Source organism: Procambarus clarkii, chromosome 30 (assembly GCF_040958095.1).
Source record: "Procambarus clarkii isolate CNS0578487 chromosome 30, FALCON_Pclarkii_2.0, whole genome shotgun sequence".
NCBI lineage: Eukaryota > Metazoa > Arthropoda > Malacostraca > Decapoda > Cambaridae > Procambarus > Procambarus clarkii.
In genome coordinates, this window is record NC_091179.1 from 14,357,488 (window position 1) to 14,385,327 (window position 27,840).

The 27,840-nt window shown below is 39.9% G+C and overlaps 1 protein-coding gene across 1 annotated transcript in view; it reads left to right on the forward strand.

Annotated features, from left to right (window-relative positions):
• LOC123765577 (uncharacterized) overlaps positions 1-27,840 on the forward strand; it is a 119,467-nt gene that overhangs the window by 9,813 nt on the left and 81,814 nt on the right. The window contains 2 exon segments of the mRNA XM_069333666.1: positions 16,492-16,709; positions 20,565-20,733. Of these exon segments, the coding sequence (XP_069189767.1) occupies positions 16,492-16,709; positions 20,565-20,733 (387 nt within the window).

A 27,840-nucleotide genomic window follows, 5' to 3' on the forward strand; every position in this document is an offset into this window, starting at 1 on the left:
TATATATATATATATATATATATACTATTATATATATAACATATATATTATATATATTATTAGTATATTGTTGTAGCCGTCTTCCTTTTAAACATATTTCGTTGAAAACGACAAAGTTTTAGATTTATGATTCTGGCACGAATCTTGGCTATATGCCTTATGTTTTTCTTCACTAAAGTAGGAAGTTGAAAAATTAACTCCAAAGTTCATTTTTACTTTTTATTCGGGTATAACGCCTAGTGATGCGTTTCGTAAGGTCTCGCATCACGTTCTAGGAGACAAATTCTACTGTGTTGTTGTTTAAGATTCAGCTACTCAGAACAAGAAATTCCAGTAGCACGGGCTATGGTGAGCCCGTAATTCGGTTTCTACTGTGCTTAGCACCTGGTTATATTCTCCTATGGTGATTTGGATGAATGAAATTACATGGGGGGATATTATTAAGGTATTAAATGTATCAACACATGCCACTGCTCTACCTGTTGTACAGGTTAAAATACCTCCCAAGTTTTTCACAAATTAAGGCGCAAATCAAGAAGAAAATACTCCCAACTATCAAAAGTCGCCACAGAGCCAAAGTAGCGGAAGGAAGATCCATTGCGATAGGGTAAGAACAAGCCACTGGGCACTCCTCTTTCAAGCCTGGCAGAAAGTTATCCAGAGACATTGCAGTAGTCATATACAGACTCAGACTTGGCTACAAGTGCTCCTGGGAGGTAATAAACCCAATACTTAAAGAGTGAAATATATGTGGAACAGAAGAAGCAGAGGCGCCACTATGGCATTATTTACTGGAATGTGAAGTGACTGAAGTCCTGTGAATCAAACTCAACATTAATCCAACGACAGCAGCTGCATTAGATGCAAATTCCACAGCGACTATAATGATTAGAAAAGCCGTTGAAGAATGGGGACTCACTAGTGAACATTATACATTCGCCACCAAGATAAAGTTGTCAAAACAAGACTAAAACCAGTGCGCTAAAACAGAAGCGAAAAAAGAAACAGGAAAAATAGAGGAAACCCCACCTCCTCCATTTAAAACTTTGACCCAAATATCACAGTAACAAGGTTATCGCGAATAACCGAAATCAATTACGGGTTCAATATAGCCCGTGCTACATGGACATTTCGTTGAGTAGCTAAATCTAAAACAACAACGTATCAACATAGTATGACATGTTGGCAGCTTATACTCTTCTGGCTGCTTCCGTTCCTGTTGCAGGGTCATTCGGTCCAGCTTCTGCGTTGGCCCGGGGTCTTGAAGTGGGTAGAGTGTAATTGTGTATTAGCTTGTTATTGCAATCAAAACCAGTAATCAATAACCAGATAATACACAATTACACTCTACCCACTTCAAGACCCCGGGCCAACGCAGAAGCTGGACCGAATGACCCTTCATCAGTCAGGAGCCTCAAAGCCGCACTACCTTCATAATGGGAACAAGTACCTGTCTGGACAAATTCACAAGGGCCGTGACGAGGGTTCGAACCTTGTGGATTTCGTCACGGCCCTTGTGGATTTGTTCATTTGATGCATCACGCTATTGTGAATTCTATGTGCAAAGTACCTGTCTCTTTCCCTGGCTCACTTATTGTACATCAAAGAGGATCACAACAGCGTCAAACCTTGTTGGACGCCCTTAAGTGTGATGATTGATGCTGGGAGGTTATCGGAGACTTCAAAATGGCAGTATTCCTTGGTCTCCGAGGCGGGTTTACAAAGTTTTCTTACGACCTTTGCCTTTGGGACAGCAGGGACACCAAGGCGGTCTTCCACAGGTGCGACTGGCTATAGTGGACCCAGTTCTCTGTGATAAGGAACAACATCGAGTGGGAGCCACTGGTGGACTCCCGGAAGGGGATGATGCCATTACTGCAATGTATGTTAGATTAGTATGTTAGAAGCACCACAGTCACCTGTGGCTGATTGTTTAATATATCACAGACCTATACGTATAACAGATCTCTAACCCTGTCTATGGAGGACAGAAGAAAATGTATATATGATGCTGACCAGACCACACACTAGAAGGTGAAGGGACGACGACGTTTCGGTCCGTCGTCGTCCCTTCACCTTTGTAGTGTGTGGTCTGGTCAACATATTTTAGCCACGTTATTGTGACTCATCGCCTGTATATATGCTGGTTAGCATTGTAAGTGTATGGCAACGTCTGTAGTAGAAAATAAAAATACTAGAAATTATACTACACATGAAATTAGGCCTTGTGAAACTTTTTGTCACCGCTGTTACCTTGAGGTAACCTTGAGATGGTTTCGGGGCTTAGCGTCCCCGCGGCCCGGTCCTCGACCAGGCCTCCTCGTTACTGGACTGATGCAACAACTAGGCTTGTTGGACGCGGCTGCTCGCAGCCTGACACAGCTGTAGATAAGGAGTCGGCAGCCTTGAAGTACCTTCAAAACTTCTTCCCTATGTTCTCCGAGGCAAAGGTTAAAGCCGATGTCTTCGTCGGACCAGACAAAAAAAGGTACTAGAGTGCAAGGAATTCCCCAAGTTCACTAGGAAGGAGAAAGCGAGTTGGAACATCTTTGTGGCAGTGGTTCCTGGCTTCGTAGACAATCATAAGACCAAAAACTTTGTGGAGCTGGTTGAGACTGGTGAAGAACTATGGCTCAGTGAACTACGGGATGACCCCCAGAGTCCATATCCTTGATGCTCATCTTAATAAATTCAAGAACATTGGGCGTACTCGGAGGAGCAAGGCGAGCGCCTCCACAAGGCTCGGCTGGACTTTGAACACGGCTACGAAGTGTTCTATAATGAGAAGGTAATGGGAGGCAGCATTTGGGGCATGATTCGTGAAGTTGAGTTACTGTACAGTGAAATCGTCAATCTAAACAAAATCTCGCTACTAAATGTTTAGTGATCATTTTTGTAATACTTTATTATAAATACATTAATTTAAATTCATATGTTTTTCTGATTTTATGTGAACGAGAAAGAAACTAACTCGCCCATTTTCTCATTGAAAATATGTAAATTTAAAAGCATTACTGTCTTATTACAAACAGCAAAGTTTAAGGGGAAAACATCCACTTTCTATACTTTCTAGTCATGAGCAATTATTAAATAACACAATCGAGAAAAAAATTACATTGTGAATTATCATTACCCTTTTGATTTGATTGTTGCCGCCGGAGGCGGCTAGTTTATTGTGCACCCCATACCCATCCTGTGAGCGGTAGCGCAAAAAGCATTACAGAGGGCACAAAAGGTCTTTATCAGACCTCATCTTAGATTATTACATAAACAATTTCATCTATCATTCACACCTTTATAGTTACATGTCAGGTAGGTACAGAGAATGTTCTATTTAAAGAGCTATATATTTACAGTAAGTCATTATACATTAATGGTAGGTCTTATCGCTAATACATAATTGTTTAAGCAATGGAGTTATTACAGTCATAGGGGAGCTGCTGTTTATTATTAGTCTTCACAATACTTAGTTTCTTAATTTCATATGTCGTTTATCTACTAGGAGCGAAATATGGATACAGCGCAAGGATTTCAGGTATTTTATCCTTGGTAATAAGATAGGTTGCCATATCATACAGCGCGAGCTTAGATTTATTTCTAAATGGCTCAATTTTACTACAATCCAAAATATAGTGTTCGAGTGTGTGTCCCTGTCTTTGTCCACACATTTCACACTTTACTTCATCTAGATCCCCATACAAGCCGAACTGCCAGAGATACTTGTAGCCAAGTCTTATTCGAGCTGTGACAACATCTGTTAGTCTACTGACTTTGTTACTTGCCCCATACACATATTTTACTTCACACATTTCATTGTGATAAACAATGGACCTGCTAGTTCCAGTTTGCACTGTTCTACTTTCTTCAAATCCATCCAGGAGTTCTCATCTAATGACACTTTCTCACTTTCATGGGCTGGGAAGGCATTGAAAGGGGAAGAAAAGGGGAATAATATAGTATAAGGTTGTATTGTTTAAATAATGAAACATTAAAAATATTAATTAATCGTCTGTATATCCTGTCATGGTACCATGTTCGGCAGATTACATAATTATGTTTGACAAAGATCCCATATTAAACGCTGAATAATCGAACTCTTCTAACTATTCGACTCTGCAAAATGAGCCAATTACACTGAGTAAACAGTTTACAAGTTGAAGGAAGATAACATAAGGGCTGAAGAGGGACCTTAGTTATTTAAAATTTTCAAATTTATTTATGTATTACGTGAACTAAACGGCCATTTAGTCAGCCTGGTAATTACTTAATTAGCGTTTTGGCTAATTGTTTTTTGTCATAAATGTTGCCCCCCCCCCTCACTGCGCTGGTGAATGGAGCTATACATGTATACACTAAAAGGTGTATACATATTCTTGATGTATAAACACTGACAGTTCACTTTATTCCTGGTCTATGTTCACATCTCATGTATACTTGTTTATTTGACAGTAAGTTATTGTGGGGGTCTTGATAATCCTCAAGGGGTTGATAGGCTTTAACCTCAGTCTCCAAAAATCATTTCCTGTTATTCCCAAAGTCGCAACGGCAAAACGTAAAATACATTGAGGTCCTTCCTCTGAGCTTAGTCTTAAGTGTGTGTGTGTGTGTGTGTGTGTGTGTGTGTGTGTGTGTGTGTGTGTGTGTGTGTGTGTGTGTGTGTTTGTATGTGTATTCACCTATTTGTGCTTGCGGGGGTTGAGCTCTGCTCTTTCGGCCCGCCACTCAACTGTCAATCAACTGTTACTAACTACTATTTTTTTCGCACACCACACACACACACACACACACATACACCCCAGGAAGCAGACCGTGACAGCTGATTAACTCCCAGGTACATATTTACTGTTAGGTAACAGGAGCATCAAGGTGAAAGAAATTCTGCCCATTGTTTCTCACCGGGAATCGAACCCGGGACCTCAGGATTACGCGTCCAGCGTTCTGTCCAGTCAGTCATTGGTGTGTGTGTGTGTGTGTGTGTGTGTGTGTGTGTGTGTGTGTGTGTGTGTGTGTGTGTGTGTGTGTGTGTATGTGTGTGTGTGTGTACACTCGCGTCTGCGTGCCCATGTTTCTCAGTCTCAATTATGTCCTTTCTCCCCATAACCTTTTAAAAACATGTTTTCCACGAATATATTGGCCACCGTGTTATTGGAATGGATTATTGGCTGCCGCCTTCAGTCTGGACATTACTGGGTTCGGAGGCGGGGTTTAGCGTGATTGGCCAACACGTGCGCGGCTCGAGCGAGTATGTGCGTGTGTGTATGGGGGGGGGGGAGGGGAGGGAATGAGGTAGCTAGCATAGTTTGGTGGGGTGACTTGGGGGAGGGGGGAGAACTAGCAACGGTGAGCGTTGCCGTGCTGCTTATCAATAATGCAACAATAATTGCTCCTTCTCTTCCTTACCCCTCCCCCTAATTTGAATCTCCCTTCCCCCCCTTTCTGCCTTTGTCCGTCCTGAACTGCCCCCCTCTCGCTCAACCTTGTCTCAAGGAAAGCTTGTCACATGTTGCTGTTTTAGATTCAGGTACTCTGAACAAGAAGTTCCAGTAGCACGGGCTATGGTGAGCCCGTAGTGGACTTACCTGGCACAGGAGCGGGGCTGTGTCAGCTTGTCACATGTTGTTGTTGTTAAAGATTTAGCTATTCAGGACGGAGTGTCCATGTAGCACGGGCTATGGTGAGCCCGTAAAGCTTGTCACACTACCGCACTCTAAGTATACCTCACCTCACCTCTTTTCTCGTCTCCGAACCTCAACTCCTTACTAGTTCCACGCTGGGCCAGAGTTTTAGCTCAACCTGGCGCCTAGAAGTTGTAGGTGTGCTCCTATAGGGAAATATTGGCAGGGAGAGCCCGGGCACTTGTACTCCAACCCGTTCTCGCACTTTCTTATAGTCAATATTGACTTATTAAATAAGTGCATATGTGACATACTAATTGATTGTGAATATTTTAGTTTACCTTGAAAAGCTTCATAGAAAACACCGACCTTACCTAACCTTCTTAGTATGTTAAGATAAGCATCTTATTGCTTCTGAATTACAATTATTACTTAACCTATTATAGGTATAGGCAACCTCACCTATTTGTACCTGCAGGATTGAGCTTTAAATCTTGGATCTCGGCTTTCTAGTCCCCCTGTCGTCTAATGCAATGCTCCTCCATCTTCAACCTTTCCTATTGTATTCATTAAAACTGGTTGAAATGGGCGTATGCTACCTCTTTGTCATGTTAATTTAATTGTCCTACTATTTTTGATACTGAGAAATATTTGTTCACATTTCTACGGATCATGAGTCGGCAGAGGAGCTTCATCTGCCCCTGACAGAAAGTGTGTTACGTCAAACTTTTTTTTTTCGCTTACACTTTAATGTTTTGGCCTTTCGATTTAAATATTTATTTTACTAATTATCAGTTATGTTCATTAGTTTCATGGTTATTTTTTTATTTAAATAATGCCATTTTGTAATATCTTTTACCTTTTGACTTGGATCCCTGGATCCAGCCGTCAGTATACTGTCACTTCCTACCAGCCCGCCTTTATTCTTCACTTTTTCTGACTATTTTTGGTTTAAATGCAACATCCATAACTAATGGCTCTTGGCAGACAAATCGATTATAACTACACCATAGTTGTATCTGAACACGCAACGCCTTGCTCAGGAGAGCACTTCTTGGGCCTCCCTTACCTTCGGTGTTCTCTCTTAAGAATTCTATGACTCTGTTAGTACTCTTGTCGCTGTCTTGTATATTCTCTTAACCTCTTTCCCAGGATTTCAGCGTCATGTATTAATATGTTAGCACGCAGCGGTCTCTCATTCCCAGGGGCATTTCGTATTCTGTATTGTGTGTCTGTCTCATTTTGTTTAAAGATTAGATCCAGTCGGGATAAAAGGCCAATCTGTTCTTTTCGTGTCGCCCTTTACTTGTTTTGTCTCCAAGTTTCCTCTCCTCCCCCGTGGGTTCATTGTTTCCCAGGGCATTCTTCTTTAGTTGGAGTCTCTTGATGATTAGTTTGCTTTTAAGTGGTGGGCTTTTTCTGCAGTCTCTTGGAGGATGCTGGCTCTTTGTCTTATCAACCTCTTGCCTGGGTTTCTGGTTGTTTTCTGGAGGGTTGTAGATTACTGCCACCACCACCACCACCACCACCACTATCACTGTTGTTTTCTGGAGGGTTGTAGATTACTGCCACCACCACCACCACCACTATCACTGTTGTTTTCTGGAGGGTTGTAGATTACTGCCACCACCACCACTATCACTGTTGTTTTCTGGAGGGTTGTAGATTACTGCCACCACCACCACCACTACTGTTGTTTTCTGGAGGGTTGTAGATTACTGCCACCACCACCACCACTACTGTTGTTTTCTGGAGGGTTGTAGATTACTGCCACCACCACCACTATCACTGTTGTTTTCTGGAGGGTTGTAGATTACTGCCACCACCACCACCACTACTGTTGTTTTCTGGAGGGTTGTAGATTACTGCCACCACCACCACGACTATCACTGTTGTTTTCTGGAGGGTTGTGGATTACTGCCACCACCACCACCACTATCACTGTTGTTTTCTGGAGGGTTGTGGATTACTGCCACCACCACCACCACTATCACTGTTGTTTTCTGGAGGGTTGTAGATTACTGCCACCACCACCACCACCACTATCACTGTTGCTTTCTGGAGGGTTGTAGATTACTGCCACCACCACCACCACCACTATCACTGTTGTTTTCTGGAGGGTTGTAGATTACTGCCACCACCACCACCACCACTATCACTGTTGTTTTCTGGAGGGTTGTAGATTACTACCACCACCACCACCACCACTATCACTGTTGTTTTCTGTCAGTCACTCCCGCGATATAGTCTCGGTATACATTTGTCGAGTCGATAGGTGCCTCTTCTCCAGTCATGTTTTCATGTTCTCGTTTTCTGATATCCCATTGCAAAAAGCATTTGTAATAATTGCAGTTAGCGTCTCTTTCTGCTGTATCTACTATGTCAGATTCCATCTCCCAAGTTTTCACTTTTAATTTTTCCGATGTGTTTGTCATTCCATCTAGATTTTTGTTTAAAACTTTGAGGCTACTTTTCCAAACTTCAAAAGATGTAATTTTCGTAGGCTGTAAATCGAACTGGGTATCTTTGAATAGGGAAAGAAACGTCTTGGGAGGGGGGAGGGGGACCTAAGGAGAGCGCTATGTCAAGAGTGGAGAGTAAGATTTTACTGTGCTTGGAGGGAGATGAAGATGTAAAGGTTCTGGCCAAGGTAGGATGGTTGGGTGCTGGGTTGAGTTGGGGTGGGAGGGGGAGAGGTTGATGTGCGTGTGTAACAGAGAGAGAGAGAGAGAGAGAGAGACAGAGAGAGAGAGAGAGGGAGAGAGAGAGAGAGAGAGAGAGAGAGAGAGAGAGAGAGAGAGAGAGAGAGAGAGGGAGAGAGAGAGAGAGAGAGAGAGAGAGAGAGATTATCAATAATATGTAACTTACCTGACTTTGAAAGCAGTAATTATTTCGTCTTAAACACCAAGGAAAGCAATAGACAGGATACTTAGTATTCACTTACGTAAACAAAAATATTATAATTGAAAACATAGAACAACAATGACGCCTCAAGAGTATCAATGTCGCCTACGGTAAGCGCACATATGCGCAAAATATAACACCGGTACTCCATTGCGTAAGTGGAGGATATACGCCGGCAGAGAGTCACCAGGCACGCCAGGTGGTGGCGTGCCTGGTGCGCGCTGCTGGGGCGCTGTCGTGACCTGCGGCTGTGGCCAGCAGGCGGTACTAAACATCTGATGAATATCGAATATATACTGTGAGTCACCCCTCGACCTCCGTCTCTCCTACTGCTACCTTTCCTTCCTTTACTCAGTCTCTTTCGTTTGATACTTTTTAATGCCTTTCTTGTGTTGTCTTTTTATTACTACTACTATTCTTTTTACTTCTTTTACTACTACTTTTGATGCTACTGTTATTACCACTGCAAGTAATACTACTGATACTACTATAACTCCTCCTAGTATTATTACTACTATTGTTACTTTTGCTATTAACTGTGGTTGCTGCTGCTGCTGCTACTGGAGTTATTACTGCTGTAATTACTACTGTTACTGCTATTAGCACTTTTACTTTTAAGGAATCTAATTATGGCTCTGGATCACCTGCCTCATCTATTTACTTTTTATTATCTTCCTTTCCTGCTTTCTCTCTTTTTTTTCACTTCGTATTACTTTTGATTTTCTCTGATTCATGTCATCTCTCTCAATCTACTCATTTTTACATTAACACTTATGTGTTTTACAGAATTGAGAATGAGAGATCGCTCTCTCTCTAGAATTGTACAAGCTGGGCGTTAAGTTGTTCACTTGACCTGACTTTGTACAAGCTGGGCGTTAAGTTGTTCACTTGACCTGACTTTGTACAAGCTGGGCGTTAAGTTGTTCACTTGACCTGACTTTGTACAAGCTGGGCGTTAAGTTGTTCACTTGACCTGACTTTGTACAAGCTGGGCGTTAAGTTGTTCACTTGACCTGACTTTGTACAAGCTGGGCGTTAAGTTGTTCACTTGACCTGACTTTACCTGTTGGGAAATTAAGTTTTCATTACGAGTCAATCGGGAAATAATGGCTTTTGGTTGAATGATGCATTATATGCATCATATTATATGCAGGGGAATAGAAATAGCCTAAGCTACTCTATCCCTTTGAGATGTATTTCTTTCTTGTCTCAATAGACATTCTTGAACTTGATGCATTATAGAGAAAAGCACAGCCTTTAATGAACCTGGCTGTGGTCGACCGTCTACTGGTTGTCAACCAATTTGACCCAGAATATCACACACACACACACACACACACACACACACACACACACACACACACACACACACACACACACACACACACACACAAACACACACACACACTCTGTATGGACGTAGAAATGTTAAAGAAAATGTTCACGCAATTTGTAAGACCAAAATTGGAATAAGCAGCGGTGTGTGCTGCTCGTATTTCAATACACAAACAAATTGGAATGCTAAGACGTGTTACTAAATGGCTCCCGACACTTATACGAGCTCTGAGGAGAGTCTAAGTGGAGTTAAACATGCCAAGGCTACAAGATACGAGGAAAAGACGCGATATGATCACTACACACAAAAGAGAAAGAGAAAGTTTTGAAACTTGTAGCTTCAAGAACAAGAGCTCCTGCATTCAAGCTAAGGAAATAAATGGGTTGAAAAAACATACGAAAGTTGCTTTATCCTGGAACTACACTTCGGTAATTACATTTAGATAATTATAAACACACACACACACACACACACACACACACACACACACACACACACACACACACTTCCAGTTAACAAGTGGAATGCATTAGGCAGTGATGTGGTGGAGGCTGACTCCATACACAGTTTCAAGTGTAGATATGATAGAGCCCAATAAGCTCAGGGACCTGTACACCAGTTGATTGACAGTTGAGAGGCGGGACTAAAGAGCCAGAGCTCAACCCCCGCAAGCACAAATAGATGAGTACAAATAGGTGAGTACACACACACACACACACACATCATAGTGTGCACATACACACACATAGATATGGGCTCTATCATATCTATACTTGAAACTGTGTATGGAGTCTGCTTCCACCACATCACTGCCTAATGGAATGCATTAGGAAATGATGTGGTGGAGGTAGACTCCATACACTGTTCCAAGTGTAGATATTATTAGAGCCCAGTAGGCTCAGGAAACTGTATACCTGTTGAGAGGCGGGACCAGAGAACCGAAGCTCAATCCCCGCAAGCACAACTTGGTGAGTACATACGGTAGAGCGTTCTCCGTGGCATCACAGTCCGGAGATGAAGCCCAGCATCGGGAATTGAAATTGAAATTGAAATAAGTTTATTGTTGTAAAATACACACAAAGGGATGAGGTAGCTCAAGCTATTCTCACCCCGTTCAGTACATCGTGTTAATACATACATATACACACATCACAAACAATAAACATATTACCAAACATTCTGAGAGATAAACATCTACATTTCCTCCTTTACACAGCATCGGGAATGGTTAGATCCTTTTTAGTTCTCGTTTGTTCGGAGTGGACGATAGAGCGACGGTTTTGCTTCATGCAGGTCGGCGTTCAATCCCCGACCGTCCAAGTAGTTGGACATCATTTCTTCCCCCAGTAGTTTCAAAGTGTTATACGACAAAGAGTACTGGGAAGACGGGACACCACAAGCGTAACTCTCATCCTGTAACTACTACTTTGGTAATTTCACACACACACATGAAGAGACATAGAGCAAGAACATCATAGAGACATCATGAAGAACTTCTTCAGTGTTAGAGCTCTCAGCAAATGGCACAGGTTAGATACAGAAGTCGTTGATATAAATTCGATTCAAAGTTGTAAATATAAATATGATAAAAGCGTGAGAAATGAGTCGTTAAACTACGATCGTTCGAAATGCTGAGCTAGGGCCTAGTTCGACCCTTACAAGCACATCTAGGTGTACACATACATGTAAAATAATTTTTGAAGTCTCGGGATAGTGAACGAGTGGAATGCGCTGAGAAGTGGAACAGGTAAACTCAATATATAGTTTAAAATGTAGATATGACAGAGCCCAGTAGGCTCTTGAATATAGTTTAAAGTGTAGATATGACAGAGCCCAGTAGGCTCTTGAATATATTCCTCAGTGGATTAAGAGTCTCGTCCTCTGCAATTACAACTAAGTAAAAACACGCCTTCCCTTTTTGAAGACCGGTATATATAAACATAAACCATACGTGTTAATTTTCACAAGGGTGGTACTGAAATTGAAATACATTGTTTCTTAAATGTTTTTACAGTTATAGTTGGGTTTATTTAAATAAATTTACAGTAAATTATTTATTAAAGCTAATCCATGTAACATTATTATTATGATTTTATCTAAATATAAACTGTATACTCAAGATTTATATTTATCAACGATTTTAAAATTATTATAGATGTCAAAATCAGAATCAGTAACTGCTGCTGTTTATAATTATAAGATGCAGGTACATGAGTCTTACAGCGTAAGACCTCTGACAGGTGTGGAATCTCGTTTACTTTGAATTTGTGTAGCGAAAGCACTACTAATCAGATTTCCGATCAGCGGGCGGTACGAGAACAACTAGTTTTATATATTAATATATTCTCCAAATTGAGAGAGAGAGAGAGAGAGAGAGAGAGAGAGTGTGTGTGTGTGTGTGTGTGTGTGTGTGTGTGTGTGTGTGTGTGTGTGTGTGTGTGTGTGTGTGTGTGTGTGCGCGGTGTTAGTGAGCCCTTATTACCGGCTTCTTATTCCATCCGGCGTGGCGGCTTTATATTTTATCCGGTGTGGCGGCTTCTTCTTGCTCCATCTGGTGTGGCGGGAAGTCAAGGTGACGGTCGCCTGGGGCTACTACTGTATATTCGGATCAACACTTGCTGGCTCACGCTTGTGTTACAATGTACCACCGGATCACAATCATTATGATGTTGAAATCTTTACTGATTTATCTTAAAGCAGGTACAACTCGCAATCATTGTGCCTTCCAGTGAAAATCATTGTAATTGTTATAACATTATTTTTTAAACTTTAATATCATTAATTACTTTTTAAAATGTGAAACACATGCATATGCTAAAATCATTCATACTTAAAAATATATTAGTGTCATATTGGATATTAATTTTTGAAAACAAATATCGTAGAACAAAACGTTGCGCATTTAAACAGTGAGCTAAACTTCAGATATAATTACCAAACACAAAATACAATTATAACACGTAAAATAAAGAAAAAAACTCCATGAAAATAATACACTATTGCAGTCCTTCCCCAAAGATGTAGATCCATACATTAATATTTCTCATAAGAAGTACAGTACAACCTCGATTCAACAAACTATATAGGGCATCCCAACTCGTTGCAGTGAGGGATTCGTTGCAACCGGAGATGCCTCTAGGAAGCATTTCCCACACCCAATTGGCAGATTTCGTTTTGCGAAATTTTAATTTCAACCTATAATATAATAGACAACTACCAAGCGAACATGTCTGCAAAAACATTTAACCGCATCTTGCTTATTTATCACGTTTCCATCTTCAAAACTTATTTTCTAAAGGTAGCAGGGCAATATCTGAATGAACGAAAACTTTGCCAATTGAAAATAAAAGCATAACCATAGAATTTGGTTTTAAATATCCTTAATAGCTGTCCTAAGGCTCTAACTGTCTCTTGTAATGATAAATCTACAAAAATCATCAAAACCTTGGATTATAAGCATGTTAATTGAGTTATTATTCATACCCTAATATTCCTCACACTCTGTGGGCTAATTTCACCATCGAAATTATAATTACAACCTATCATAAGAAGGGCAACAGCCAAGAGAACCTGCCTGGAAAGGATTTAACATATTAACATCTTAACATATTAACATCTTAATATATTAACATCTAGCATATTTTCCACGCCCAAACCTCGACATTTCATTTTAAAGGGAAAAAGGGTCATATTTTACTGATCAAAAACCTCTGCAAATGGAAAAAAAGAGCTATAGAATTGTTGTTATTTAAACGTACAGTACTATGTATTCTAAATCGGTATATATAAAAATTTAAAGTTATTTATTTTATTTATTTATTTATATACAAGAAGGTACATTGAGTTTGTGAGAATACATAGCATGGTATTTACAATCTTGTAAAGCCACTAGTACGCGCAGCGTTTCGGGCAGATTAATATTATTATTATTATTATTATTATTATTATTATTACAGAATTATTATTATTTCGCATATAGTTAGGCCGAGATTGGGCGTTTTGGTTCTTTGAAATTTATTTGTATTTCGGCTCGATTTAAACCAAGGAAGAGAGAGAAAGTGTTAAAGTAAAGCTCACGCGCCATATAAACAAGGGATTAGGCGGCTGGATTAATATTCTTTTGGCCATTGTTTATGCGGACCGGATGCTTAAAATTGATGAATGTGTAGGTGGGTTGACCGACGGTTGGACGAGCCTAGCCTGAGGACAGGTGAAATCTCGCATCTTAAGTACTTCACCTAGATACTACAGATATAAATAATTGTCAATATAAGCTAAACATTTAACATAACCTTATTAAGTCCTAACTATACACCAATACATAACAATGTCAAATTATTATAATCAGTATGATGAGTAAAAATATATATATACATCTTCAAATTATTTAAAATGCCTGATGTTTTAGTCTTAAATTCCATCACAAGTGTTAAAAAGAGAATATTTTCATCGCAAAATTTGCTATTCTCTTTTTAGCACTGATGATGGAGTTGAAGACTCCGAAACGTCTGGTATCTTAAGTAAATTGAAGATGTGTATATATTTTCACTCATTATAATGTTTATAATAAGCTTAAAATTCCCAAGAGGAGAATTCATTTCTGAAATGTCAAATTATATATGAGAAAATACTGACTTTGAATTCCTTGTACATTAATGATGATAAATGCATCTTTACTGAGCCGTGACCATAGCCTGCTGACGGGTTGAGGAAGATCGCTGCTGGAAGTGCCTCGTTCGGCCGGCCGAGCGGACAGCACGCTGTGCACGTGATCCTGTGGTCCCGGGTTCGATCCCGGGCGCCGGCGAGAAACGATGGGCAGAGTTTCTTTCACCCTATGCCCCCTGTTACCTATCAGTACAATAGGTACCTGGGTGTTAGTCAGCTGTTACGGGCTGCTTCCTGGGGGTGGAGGCCTGGTCGAGGACCGGGCCGCGGGGACACTAAAACCCCGAAATCATCTCAAGATAACCTCAAGATAGTCAGCTGTCATGGGCTGCTTCCTGGGGGGGGGGGGGGTGGAGGCCTGGTCGAGGACCGGGCCGCGGGGACACTAAAACCCCGAAATCATCTCAAGATAACCTCCACGTAATATAAATACAAATGCCAACTAAAGTGAACTCCTAACATAGCCTGTCCTAGGCTTCGTTACTAATATAATGTGCGCGTCAACCATAATTGTACACCAGTGTAATATTAATTTATTTTTGATAATACAATTTTTATTTCATTGTATGAAAAATATAATAAATATTCCTTTGGGAGCGATAGCTGGATTGGAGAGCCTGATTTAATGATAAGATGCTTCTTGGTAATTTTGTCCTTTGTCTTGTTAATTACGGAAGGGAAGGGAATTATCAAGAGGAAGCCCCAAGCCATTACGTCTCTATAGCACTTGGAAGGGGTCAGGATAAGGATTTGGGATGGGACGGGGGGGAAGGAATGGCGCCCAAACCACTTGGACGATCGAGGATTGAACACCGACCTGCATGAAGCGAGACCTTCGCTCTATCGTCCAGTTCAAGTGGATGGGCGCGGAACAGAGACGTGTTTTTAATCATTGTGCTGGAATATATTGTACACTTGTATAACAAATGACCGACAAAAGGCATACCTCTTTAATGTAACGAGTATTGGTTATCCGAGTCGTTAATGGCCTAGAAACCGCAGGGATGATGCATGAACTGCCATTACAAGACTTAATCGATTGTACCATCCACACTGAACACAATAAGCGCCAATAATGAGGTCTGAGCCACAATTGTTGACGTGGGCTCGACGCCTGCTGACGGGATATTGTTTGTTACCTCCCACTGATCTGAACTCGCAAGTTTGGGACGCAAATGTAATTCAATTTAATGCTAACAGTTAAAATGGTTTTAAGATTATCAGCATTTGCCATGAATAAAATACTAGAGACAGGATGGTCTGGAGACTGGTATTACTTGATCATCAGTTACCTCTGGTGTGTCCTTGGGCCTCCCTGCTCCAAACACACCCAACAAGACTTGATCCATTTCTCGTACCAGACTTTTAGCTTCACCATATATCACATAGGTAAGACCCACCACTTACGGGCTATTCATGACCGTGCCACCTTTTGGGTAGCTTAATCTTTATCAATCAATCAATAGGTAAAACTGAGTCCCCCATGCTAACAAGAATGGAAGAATGACTTAAGTATTGTAAGTAAACATTCATGTGTCTTAGGACGCAGATGTCCGTTTGTTGATGGATTAAACTTGTGCGCGTATTGTTCTTGTTCTTTATCAGATTGGTATCTTATACCGAGACATCATTACACAACAGCCTTCGTCACACTCAGATGGTATCAAATCTAAATACTTGCTTGGTTGGCTTGCATGTGCAGACATGTGCATGTGCACATGCGATACGCGTGCATGTGCCCCACAATAGTTTGTTGTGGGGCAACACTGCAGTTCTCTTGGCGTTTGAATTTTCCGTCAGATAGGAAATTAGAGGATATTGTGTTATACTCGTAAATCATATTTATATTAGACTCATAAAATCATGAGTATAAATTTATATTTATGTTATACTCATAAATCATTATTTATAGCTAGTAAGATTATGTTTTAGAGTTCTTCAGTTCATCATTGTTTTATGCCTTACCAGGAGCTGTGTCCGACGACCAGAACCCACTGCGTGCCCAAGGCGTGTCAAGGTGTGTTGGGCACAGAGGAGGACAACAAGCGATGTAGCGAGGGCCAGGTTTACTGCGGCGCCCCCACAAACGCCTGCGTCAACCCCTGTAATCCCGCCAGCAAGCTGGATAACCCCTTCCCGCCCGTTCAAAGTCAGCTGTGTGGACCCAACATGATCTACTGCCAGAGGTGAAGGGGGTAGTATTGGTGTTGTTTGTTACCAAGGAAAGTTTCCGTGTTTCTGTGTAAGGAGGTGGGGGGGGGGAAGTATCTTCTGTTTGTGGATAATCAAGTAATTATGCCTGCAGGACCGGTATAGGTAGAGTAATAATTGTAATTAAGAAGCAATAAGATGCTTATCTTAACATACTAAGAAGGTTAGGTAAGGTCGGTGTTTTCTATGAAGCTTTTCAAGGTAAACTAAAATATTCACAATAAATTAGTATGTCACATATGCACTTATTTAATAAGTCAATATTGACTGTACGAAAGTGCGAGAACGGGTTGAGGACGGAGCGCCAGCTCTTTGGTCTCACTTTTCAGCTATTGGTCGTTAATGCTATGGCTCCTGAACCTCTACATTTCAGTAATATCTACATATGTATGGTATTATCCTTGATTACCTGCTCTCTAGTGCATTCCATTTATTCACTACTCTTACAATAAATAAATGTTTCCTTACATCACTGAGGTGTGTACTAGTTTCCACCCATGACTCGTTCTGCTATTGCAAATATTAAACGGATTATCCTTCTCTATTTTGTCATATCTCCTATTTCTTCGTCTCTTATCTGATGTAGTAAGATGCAGCATCCTCAGACTTTCCTCGCACGTAAGTCATCTCGGAACCATTGTTGCGGTACAACTCTGAACTTTGTCGTGTATTGACGCGTACTTTTTTACTAGTCACATCTTTTACTAGCCCAACATGTAGGAGTCCACATTGTCAACGTCTCTAAAACGTGTACATGCCGTGATCATTTTGCCTCTTACCCTTCTCTCTCTCCCAGCGCGATAACGTGTAGATCCCTCTGCCTTTCCTCCTCATGTTGAGGGCTCAGTCTTGTAACAAACGTATGGAGTGTGTCTACACTATGGGTTCAAGTACTGATCCCTATGGTATTGTTGATCCCTATGGTATCTCGTTTATCTCTTATAGTCTTTTTTTTCCCATTAGGATAGGTATTCTCTTACCTTGTTCTTTATGCTTCCAGGTACTCTATTTTTCATATGTTTATACAATAGCTTCCTGTATGGAATTGTGTCAAAGGCTTTGTAGCTGTCCAGAAAAGATGCAAGCCTGCGTTATCCTTCGCATTTTGTTATTGAACTCGGCAGGAATTTGAGACGAGGCTTCCTCGTCTGTATACCCTTGCTGAAGCTTTGTCAAAACGTGCCCTTCAGGGTGTTCCACTAGCCTTTTTATTAATGCTCTCGACCCTAATACTCACACATGTCAACAATACGGACCTGTGGTTTGGGTGCCTCCTGTCCATACCCCGTATTATATATAGGAATTGAATTCGCAGTTTTCCAGTTATCTGGTAGTTTTTCCCTTTTCTGTGAAGTATTGCAGATTATTGAATGAGGTTTACTCAGTACTTCAGCTGGGGTCCTTAAAATCAAGTGTATGCTGTGTGTAATTACTTTTGTGTAATTACCTGTGTAATTGTGTATATGTGTTGCAACATGCATATGCACAAACACGTGTAACAACAATTACAGGAGAACATATATATGTCTATGTAGATATCTGCTATATAGAACGTAATGTAAGAGAGTACTGTATGCGTGTAGTACACAATAGTACAGAAAAAGAATAGCTGTATCCTGCGTACGGGTCCAGTTGTTATTAAATCAAATTACGAAATCAACTTTTGGATTTCATCGTCTTTGGCTGTAATCTACTGTATTATTTGTAAGCCGATTTAGAGCTGCAAAAGTTACTTTGACAGTCCCATTATTAGCAATGTAATTTTCGCACCTGACTGTGATTTACCTATAAGTACTTACATATCAGTGACTACGGAGTGAGGTCTAGCTCTTTAAGCCCCTGTTGCGTTATAATCACATGTTCGGACGTTCGAATTCTTTGTAGAATCTGTCCTTAAAGCTGTGGATTGAGGTGGCTTCCACAACTTCTTCTTTAAGTGCATTTAATTTGTTGGCTACCGGTGCATAGTACGAGTATTTCCTTACGTGCTTTTGTTTTAATTTTTGTTTTATTTATTTTAATTCTCTAACCTGTGAGGACGTCATTAATGATCAAATTTAATTATGCAGATAAAATACAAACAAATTATACGTATATCTAATTCAAACCAATCGGTCCCATACATGACTATACATGACCTAGCGTGACCTAACAGTTCTGAGCCTGATGTAGCCCAGGCCTGGGTCAGGAAGCGTGACGTCACTGCATTCATTTATTAGCTTCGTATTCTGTCAGTCTCTTCCCCACGGGAGGCTCCCACCCCTTACACACACACACACACACACACACACACACACACACACACACACACACACACACACACACACACACACACACACACACACACACACACACACACGAGACATGCTACAAAATGGCTTCTAGAACTGAAAAAAAGTGTTACGAGGAGAGGCTAATGGCGTTAAATATGCCAAAGCTAGAAAATAAAAGAAAAAGATGTGATATGATCACGACTTACAAAATAATAACAGGAATCGACAAAATTGGCAAAGTGAAATTCTTGAAACCAGCAACTTCAAGAACAAGAGTACACAGATTCATGCTAAGGAAATAAAGGTATCTAAAAAAATATTAGAAAGTTTCCTTTTTGCAAACAGAGTGGCAGACGGTTGGAACAATTTAAGTGAGAAGGTGGTGGAGGCCAAAATCGTCAGTAGTTTCAACGCGTTATACGATAAAGAATACTGGGAAGACGGGACACCACGAGTTTAGCTCTCATCCTGTAACTACACTTAGGTAATTACACTTAGGTAATTACACGTAGGTAATTACACACACACAAACTGTAAATTTGATAAGAAAAAAGAGTAAAAACAGCCACTACATTGAACTAATAACGGTCGGAAGGTGCGGTAGTTGAGAGCCTAATGCTCCACCCTACCTTGAGATTACCTTGAGGTGCTTCCGGGGCTTAGCGTCCCCGCGGCCCGGTCGTCGACCAGGCCTCCTGGTTGCTGGACTGATCAACCAGGCTGTTGGACGCGGCTGCTCGCAGCCTGACCCAGCCATCCTCCTGTTCTGATAGTACTTACAGTAACGATGTAGACCATCTCTCATATATTGCCGTAATGAACAATTAGAAGGTATAATTGAACAAACCGGAAAAGGTTTTATATTTGTTCCTAACCTAAATTCTAACCTAACCTAATCATTCTAAGTTTAATACATGTTTTCCAAGGCCTAATATAGTACATATATGTGCTATATTAAGCCTAGGAATGTATAAGTTTGGTTTTTAGTGTGTTTTTTTCTGGACTATAAAGTGAATAGTACCAAATTCTACGATCTAGTTGTCCATTACGTCAATATATGTGCATTAGTCGACAAAAGTTACAATATATATTATCTTAACAGAAGGATGGTTGGCTCCACCCTGCAAGCTCAACAAGGTGAGTATACACACACACACACACTCACCATCACCACCATCACCACCATCGATTATCGTGTCAGAGTAGCTGCCTGTCTCTCACGTGGAGTACACCAGTAGGGAGAAGTTACAGTAACGCTGATTACAGCGTTACACTTATCAAAGTGTGCCTGTATACCGTCTTGTTGTAACTTTTTCATCTGTGTTTCAAGTTCAAGTATGTTTATTGAGACAAGAAAGAAATACATCTCAAAGGGATAGAGTAGCTTAGGCTATTTCTACCCCCCTTCATCTGTATTGTTTGGATGAAGAACTTCGCTGTTTTTGTATTACTGGGTATTATTTATCAATTGTATTATTTGTATAATGCAGATTATGAAATATTCATACTTTGTACTTCTTCAGGGTTTATGATATAATTGTATTATATATATATAAGAGCTGAGAAATGCACGACGGAGAGTGATTGCGAGACGTGGAGCGTGAAGCCTGCTGAGGTCACCTGCAAGATGGGCTACACCTTCTGCGTGGAGTGGGGCGGCTGCGTCGTGGGTAGCTGTCCCAGCCAGCAGACACGGACCTCTGTCAAGTCCTGTCCACCCGGCACTGTGAGTCTTCCTCATTGTACTTCCTCACCTGTATTATATTCACCGTTAATTGGGTCTAGCTGTAACTGTCTTCTGTAAACTAAGGTTGCTTGTGTAGTGATGAGTAGTCGTCAGATTCTCCTGTGAAGGAGCTCCTTAGTATCCCACGCCAGGGATGGCTTATGTAAATAGTTCAGTGTTTACCTCAAGATCAACACGAGCGTCAGCAGTGTGTCCCTAGCGTCTCTCTCATACGCACACGAGTATACTTTGTCATCAGTCTGAGTATGGTTATTATAATTTAATAATTTAGTAACTGGACTTAATTTAGTGACTGGAATACTGTCACGGTTGCACGTTGAATGTCGCTTTATTGGAACGAAAGAAAATAGTGTTATCTTGTTTATATGTATATTTATAATTATTATATACGTTCATTATGGTTATCGAACTCGTTTCCCTTTCTCCATTTGATGACTGTAAAAGTATTTTCATGATAATGTTATCTGTATTTCCACGCGTAAATAATACGCCAAAAATAGTTAAATGTAGCAGTGAACTAATAACAATAAAGAAAGCTAGTAATGGTAATGTCTTCACACAGAGATAATATCATAGAATAAAAACACACAATTGTGTATTTGTGAAATTTATGTCAAGAAATTTACACCAAGTCTTTCGCAGAATAACAGCCTCATTAGACATTGAGACGTAAGTCTCTTCCTAACCACACACTCAGACCTTGACTTAGCACTCGGGAGAGTGCGAAAATCATGGTCTAAATTCCTTACATAAATTTCACAAATACACAAGTGTGGGGTTTTATCCTAATAAAGAAAGCACAAAGACATTTGTTCAACACATACGACGCTGAAATGTAGATTTAAAACGATGAGGCTTTGTATGCGCAAAACTGCAACAGTGCTGGAGTTTGGTGTTTCATCTTTGTGGACATTGTCACACCGGGCTGACTTTGTCTTGTCTGAACACCCTCACCTCTTGCCTTTAGTGTGTGTGTGTATATATATATATATATATATATATATATATATATATATATATATATATATATATATATATATATATATTTTATTAAATATGACCGAAAAAGTAAGATTAATAATTCTAACACGAATTTTCTCAATCTTTCGTACATTATGCTTCACTGTTGGAGGTAAATCAAAAATCACTTCTCCAAAATTCATTTTTATTTCTAGTCTGACGCGACACGGGCGCGTTTCGTAAAACTTATTACATTTTCAAAGACTTCACAAATACACAACTGATTAGAACTTGCGTTTCCCTGATTTTATATCTACATTTGAGTGAGGTGGGAAGGGTGATGTGGCATTACATTTGAGTAAGGTGGGAAGGATGATGTGGCATTAGAGGATATTAATAGGGTATTAAAAGTATCAACACAAGACAGAACACGAAACAATGGATATTGAATAGAAGTGTTTGTAGAAAGCCTATTGGTCCATATTTCTTGATGCTTCTATATTGGAGCGGAGTCTTGAGGTGGGTAGAATATAGTTGTGCAATAATTGGCTGTTGATTGCTGGTGTTGACTTCTTGATGTGTAGTGCCTCGCAAACGTCTAGCCGCCTGCTATCGCTGTATCTATCGATGATTTCTGTGTTGTTTACTAGGATTTCTCTGGCGATGGTTTGGTTATGGGAAGAGATTATATGTTCCTTAATGGAGCCCTGTTGTTTATGCATCGTTAAACGCCTAGAAAGAGATGTTGTTGTCTTGCCTATATACTGGGTTTTTTGGAGCTTACAGTCCCCAAGTGGGCATTTGAAGGCATAGACGACGTTAGTCTCTTTTAAAGCGTTCTGTTTCGTGTCTGGAGAGTTTCTCATGAGTAGGCTGGCCGTTTTTCTGGTTTTATAGTAAATCGTCAGTTGTATCCTCTGATTTTTGTCTGTAGGGATAACGTTTCTATTAACAATATCTTTCAGGACCCTTTCCTCTGTTTTATGAGCTGTGGAAAAGAAGTTCCTGTAAAATAGTCTAATAGGGGGTATAGGTGTTGTGTTAGTTGTCTCTTCGGAGGTTGCATGGCTTTTCACTTTCCTTCTTATGATGTCTTCGATGAAACCATTGGAGAAGCCGTTATTGACTAGAACCTGCCTTAATATATATATATATATATATATATATATAATACAATATTATATGTATCATACACACTGGAATTACTTACGTAATACTCAAATCTTTTATTTCAGCGAATAATATTTGTAAATTGCCAGGTCAATTATACTTGTGTGGTGAACTGCCGGATACCACAGTATGCTGGCGGCCTCGTGTGGTCTTGATGTTGTGTTCTTGTGTGTTGTAGTGTATGTGTGCTCTGAGGCCTGTGTGCGTGTATTATTTGTGTGTGTGTGTATATTTATATGAACACTTTGTTGTTTTCTATATAACTGCATGTTGTGCCCAGTTGGGATTTAAGCACTTGGTCTACAACTAGCATGGTAGAAAGATTTGGTCAGCTATTTTACTCTCGTGTCTAAAACAAATTCTAAAAATGCATATATATATATATATATATATATATATATATATATATATATATATATATATATATATATATATATATAATCGAAGAGGCAGATAAGGGATGCGGTAAACTACTGGTTTATTATCTTTTCAGCGTTTTGAAGACATACTCAGCTAATATCGCAAGCCTGGTAAACATAACAATTAATATACTATATCTTAAAAAGTTTATTGAAGTTTATTGTATTAAAGATTCGATTATGCTGAAAAAAATCCTATATTAAATAAAATGATACATTTACAAAAACATGGCCCGTATACAATGTGTAAAGTAATGTAAGTGTAAACTATGGAGAACAATGAATCTGTGAACTTAAAGGTTTACAGTTGAGAGATGCACTGACCAGAAAGAATGTTGGGAAACTGCGTAAATCTTTCATTGGTTATTGTCCATCAACTAATTTTCCAGCGAATTTCGGAATGATATAAATAATGGATGGTAGTAAATATCTGGTTATTTACAAACTCAATTTTTTATAAGAGTTGTAAGCGGAGAACATGAAGTGAAGTTACCAACTGGAATATAGTGTTGCCACGAGAGCTTAACCGATCTATTATATCCTCACAATCTATCACCGACCAGTGTTCCCCCGACAGCTTAACCAGTCTAACTGTATCTTCATGATGTATTACTGGTCAGCTGTGCGATACTTAGCTTTGATGTTTGTATCAGCTGGTGAGCTGAAGTCAGTAGGAGTCACTAGGCTGGAGGACATGGAGTCAGGGTGGTCACGGAGAGGTTGACGCCGGTGGTTCCTCACCCCTTTTGTGCTTGGGTTTACCGGTCTTCATGGTATTCATTCCCAGTTTTATTCAGTGGTTAAAGGAAGAAACGAAGACATTTCTTCATATCTGATTTGTGGGTTGGCTATCAAATGTTGTTGTGGCTCATTGTCTACAACTTTTACCATGTCGTGGTGTCCATGAGAGGTAAGGTGCGCACTTGGGGAGTACCCAGGTCGAGGGTTCGAATCTCCCCATTGCTCCAATTGATTTTCTCATATATCACGTTAGTGGGATTTCATTGTGTAAAAAAATATAATATACACAATGTATATAAATATATACATATATATAAATATATACTGTATATAAATATACACAATGCAAATATTACAAATATTATCTAATTGCATATGAAGATATTGAAGTAAAATAACTGATAGATGAACAGGGATTTATATATATATATTTTATTTTAACCCAATGTGTGGATATTAGTAAAAAAAAAAGGTTGGGAGGTGTAAGGGTTTCATAATAACTAAAGAAAAGGCCTGAAATAAACGATAGTGTTACTGTACTCCTCTACAGTGATACGGCCCAAACTTTTATATAATAAAATAAAATTTAATGTACATATAATTTATATACAGTATGTATTATTATTGTTGTCATTATTTTGTGTATTCACATTAATATTGGTAGAAATACATAATGTTTTGTGTAAATATCACCAATTTATTTAAAGCTTCTTGTAAACAACGTTTAACACTGAAAATGTTAAGTAGTGTGCTTAAGCACAGCTGAGCTTGACATGGAATGAATTGTACAAATTTGTCCATGTTCTTCAGTTCAAATTTAGGCAATTTTTTTTATAAATATGCGAAGACTTACTTTTACATTTTTAAATGTTCTATATTGTTATATTTAACCAGCCTCTTGATGGGCTGTGTGTGTGCATGCCACTGGCTCCCAAACTGGGTGACATTGTCTCCTTTTTTGCAATATGTAGTGGGCCATAAGTTGAGGCAGCGTACAGGTTATCATACTCAGAGAAATGGCAAGATAACATAATCAAATTTATGTTGCTAATTTTATTTAATACTAAATATAAGGGCTATCAATAAGGACGCCCTGTGAAACAAATGGGTAATGCCAGGAAAGAGTTTAGGAACCACTGGTGTGTCCGTCACGTTGAGAAGAGAATGAGCAGTGGTTAATAGTATCCTTAATCTTCCTCTTCTTAAACCTCTTTTCCTTAAACTTGTTAAAATTATCCTTAATCTTCCTCTTCTTAAACCTCTTTTCCTTAAACTTGTTAAAATTATCCTTAATCTTCCTCTTCTTAAACCTCTTTTCCTTAAACTTGTTAAAATTATCCTTAATCTTCCTCTTCTTAAACCTCTTTTCCTTAAACTTGTTAAAATTATCCTTAATCTTCCTCTTCTTAAACCTCTTTTCCTTAAACTTGTTAAAATTATCCTTAATCTTCCTCTTCTTAAACCTCTTTTCCTTAAACTTGTTAAAATTATCCTTAATCTTCCTCTTCTTAAACCTCTTTTCCTTAAACTTGTTAAAATTATCCTTAATCTTCCTCTTCTTAAACCTCTTTTCCTTAAACTTGTTAAAATTATCCTTAATCTTCCTCTTCTTAAACCTCTTTTCCTTAAACTTGTTAAAATTATCCTTAATCTTCCTCTTCTTAAACCTCTTTTCCTTAAACTTGTTAAAATTATCCTTAATCTTCCTCTTCTTAAACCTCTTTTCCTCAAACTTGTCAGGCTAGCTGGCGTTACTCGGGTGACGGAGACCATTGTACACGACCATTATTCCTCATTGTACACTATCTTCATCGCTAGAACATTTCACACGGACATCATTACTGTAACTATATGTACTCTACACGCTGTCGCCATCTTCACTAACACATCATCGTCATTGCCGGAACCATCGGCACTACACACGACCATCCTTACTGTAACCACCTTTACTACATAATATATTCCTCATCTTAACTGTACACAACCATTACTGTAACCATCTTCACAACGCATTATCATCATTATCATCATTGTAACCATATTCATCCCACACGGCTTTCATTATTATAAGTCTACACTACACACGGCCATCATCATCATCATCATCACTCATTACTTGTTGGAAGCTTTGTCATGGGGCTTCGATTTTTCACCTTCCCCTACCCTTCATCACCTTCTCTACCCTTCACCATCTTCCCTACCCCTTCACCACCTTCCCCTACCCTTCATCACCTTCCCCTACCCTTCACCACCTTCTCTACCCCTCACCACCTTCCCCTACCCTTCATCACCTTCCCTACCCTCTCACAGTTGCTAGCTTTTGTTATAAAGGAACAGTGAAGAAGCTGAAAAAAGCCTCATTTGTTTAACACAGTCGGTTCCAAAAGCTAGCAACTCTCCGCTATTAACACGGCTGCCAAGTAATCCTCAGTGCAACAATTATTAAAATCTCCCAAACAAACCCCCTTTAAATCTCTGAAAAAGTTGATCTTTGTTTGCCAGATTAGCAAATGGAAAATAGAGGAAAGATTGTCTTATCGGACTGTAAATCTGAGGTTGCATTTCAACCATTTTTAATCTCGTTACCGCGTAGGATAGCTTTATATTCAACAGACTGTCGCAAAAATAAATTACCTGCTAGATAGAGTAGGTTCACTCCTACCTTGTTTCTGTGTGTGTGTGTGTGTGTGTGTGTGTGTGTGTGTGTGTGTACTCACCTAATTGTACTCACCTAATTGTGCTTGCGGGGGTTGAGCTCTGGCTCTTTGGTCCCGCCTCTCAACCGTCAATCAACTGGTGTACAGATTCCTGAGCCTATTGGGCTCTATCATATCTGTGTGTGTGTGTGAGCCTATTGGGCTCTATCATATCTGTGTGTGTATGTGTGTGTGTGTGTGTGTGTGTGTGTGTGTGTGTGTGTGTGTGTGTGTGTAATTACCTAAGTGTAGTTACAGGATGAGAGCTACGCTCGTGGTGTCCCGTCTTCCCAGCACTCTTTGTCATATAACGCTTTGAAACTACTGACGGTCTTGGCCTCCACCATCTTCTCACCTAACTTGTTCCAACCGTCTACCACTCTATTTGCGAAATTTTGTGTGTGTGTGTGTGTGTGTGTGTGTGTGTGTGTGTGTGTGTGTGTGTGTGTGTGTGTGTGTGTGTGTGTGTGTAGAAGCCGTGTAGTGGTTGACACTGAAACACCTCACCCCCGTCCCTGGTGCTAGGAGTGGCCAACGTGACCTCTTGTTAGGTCTTGAGTCAATGCCAGGTTTATTTTCTTTCTGAGATAAACATTGGTGCATGCTTTTAGCTCACATCAGTATCTGTGACCAGTACCACAACTACCAGCGTCACCATGACACAACTACCAGCATCACTATACCATAACCAACAGCGTCACTATACCACAATCACCTGCGTCACCATGCAAGAACCATATGTACCAACATACCGCAACCACCATTGTCACCATACAACAACCACCAATACCTCCATACCACAACCATCTGTTTTACCATACCACAACCTACCAGCGTCACCATGAAACAACCATCACCATCATCACAACCATGAGGAACATCGTAGTACTACATAACCATTATCGCCACACCAAGAAATCACAGTGACTTAATATATCAATAAGAAAATCATTTGAGGCAATGCCTTGAACCAGCGTCCTAGTGATTCCCAGACCTCCACGCCTTAACCCACTCGGCTGTGATAGGACAAAAGTCAGTCAACTGAGAACTCTACTGAATTGACTGGGATGATCTAGAGGGCCCCTAACGGGTGGTATCTT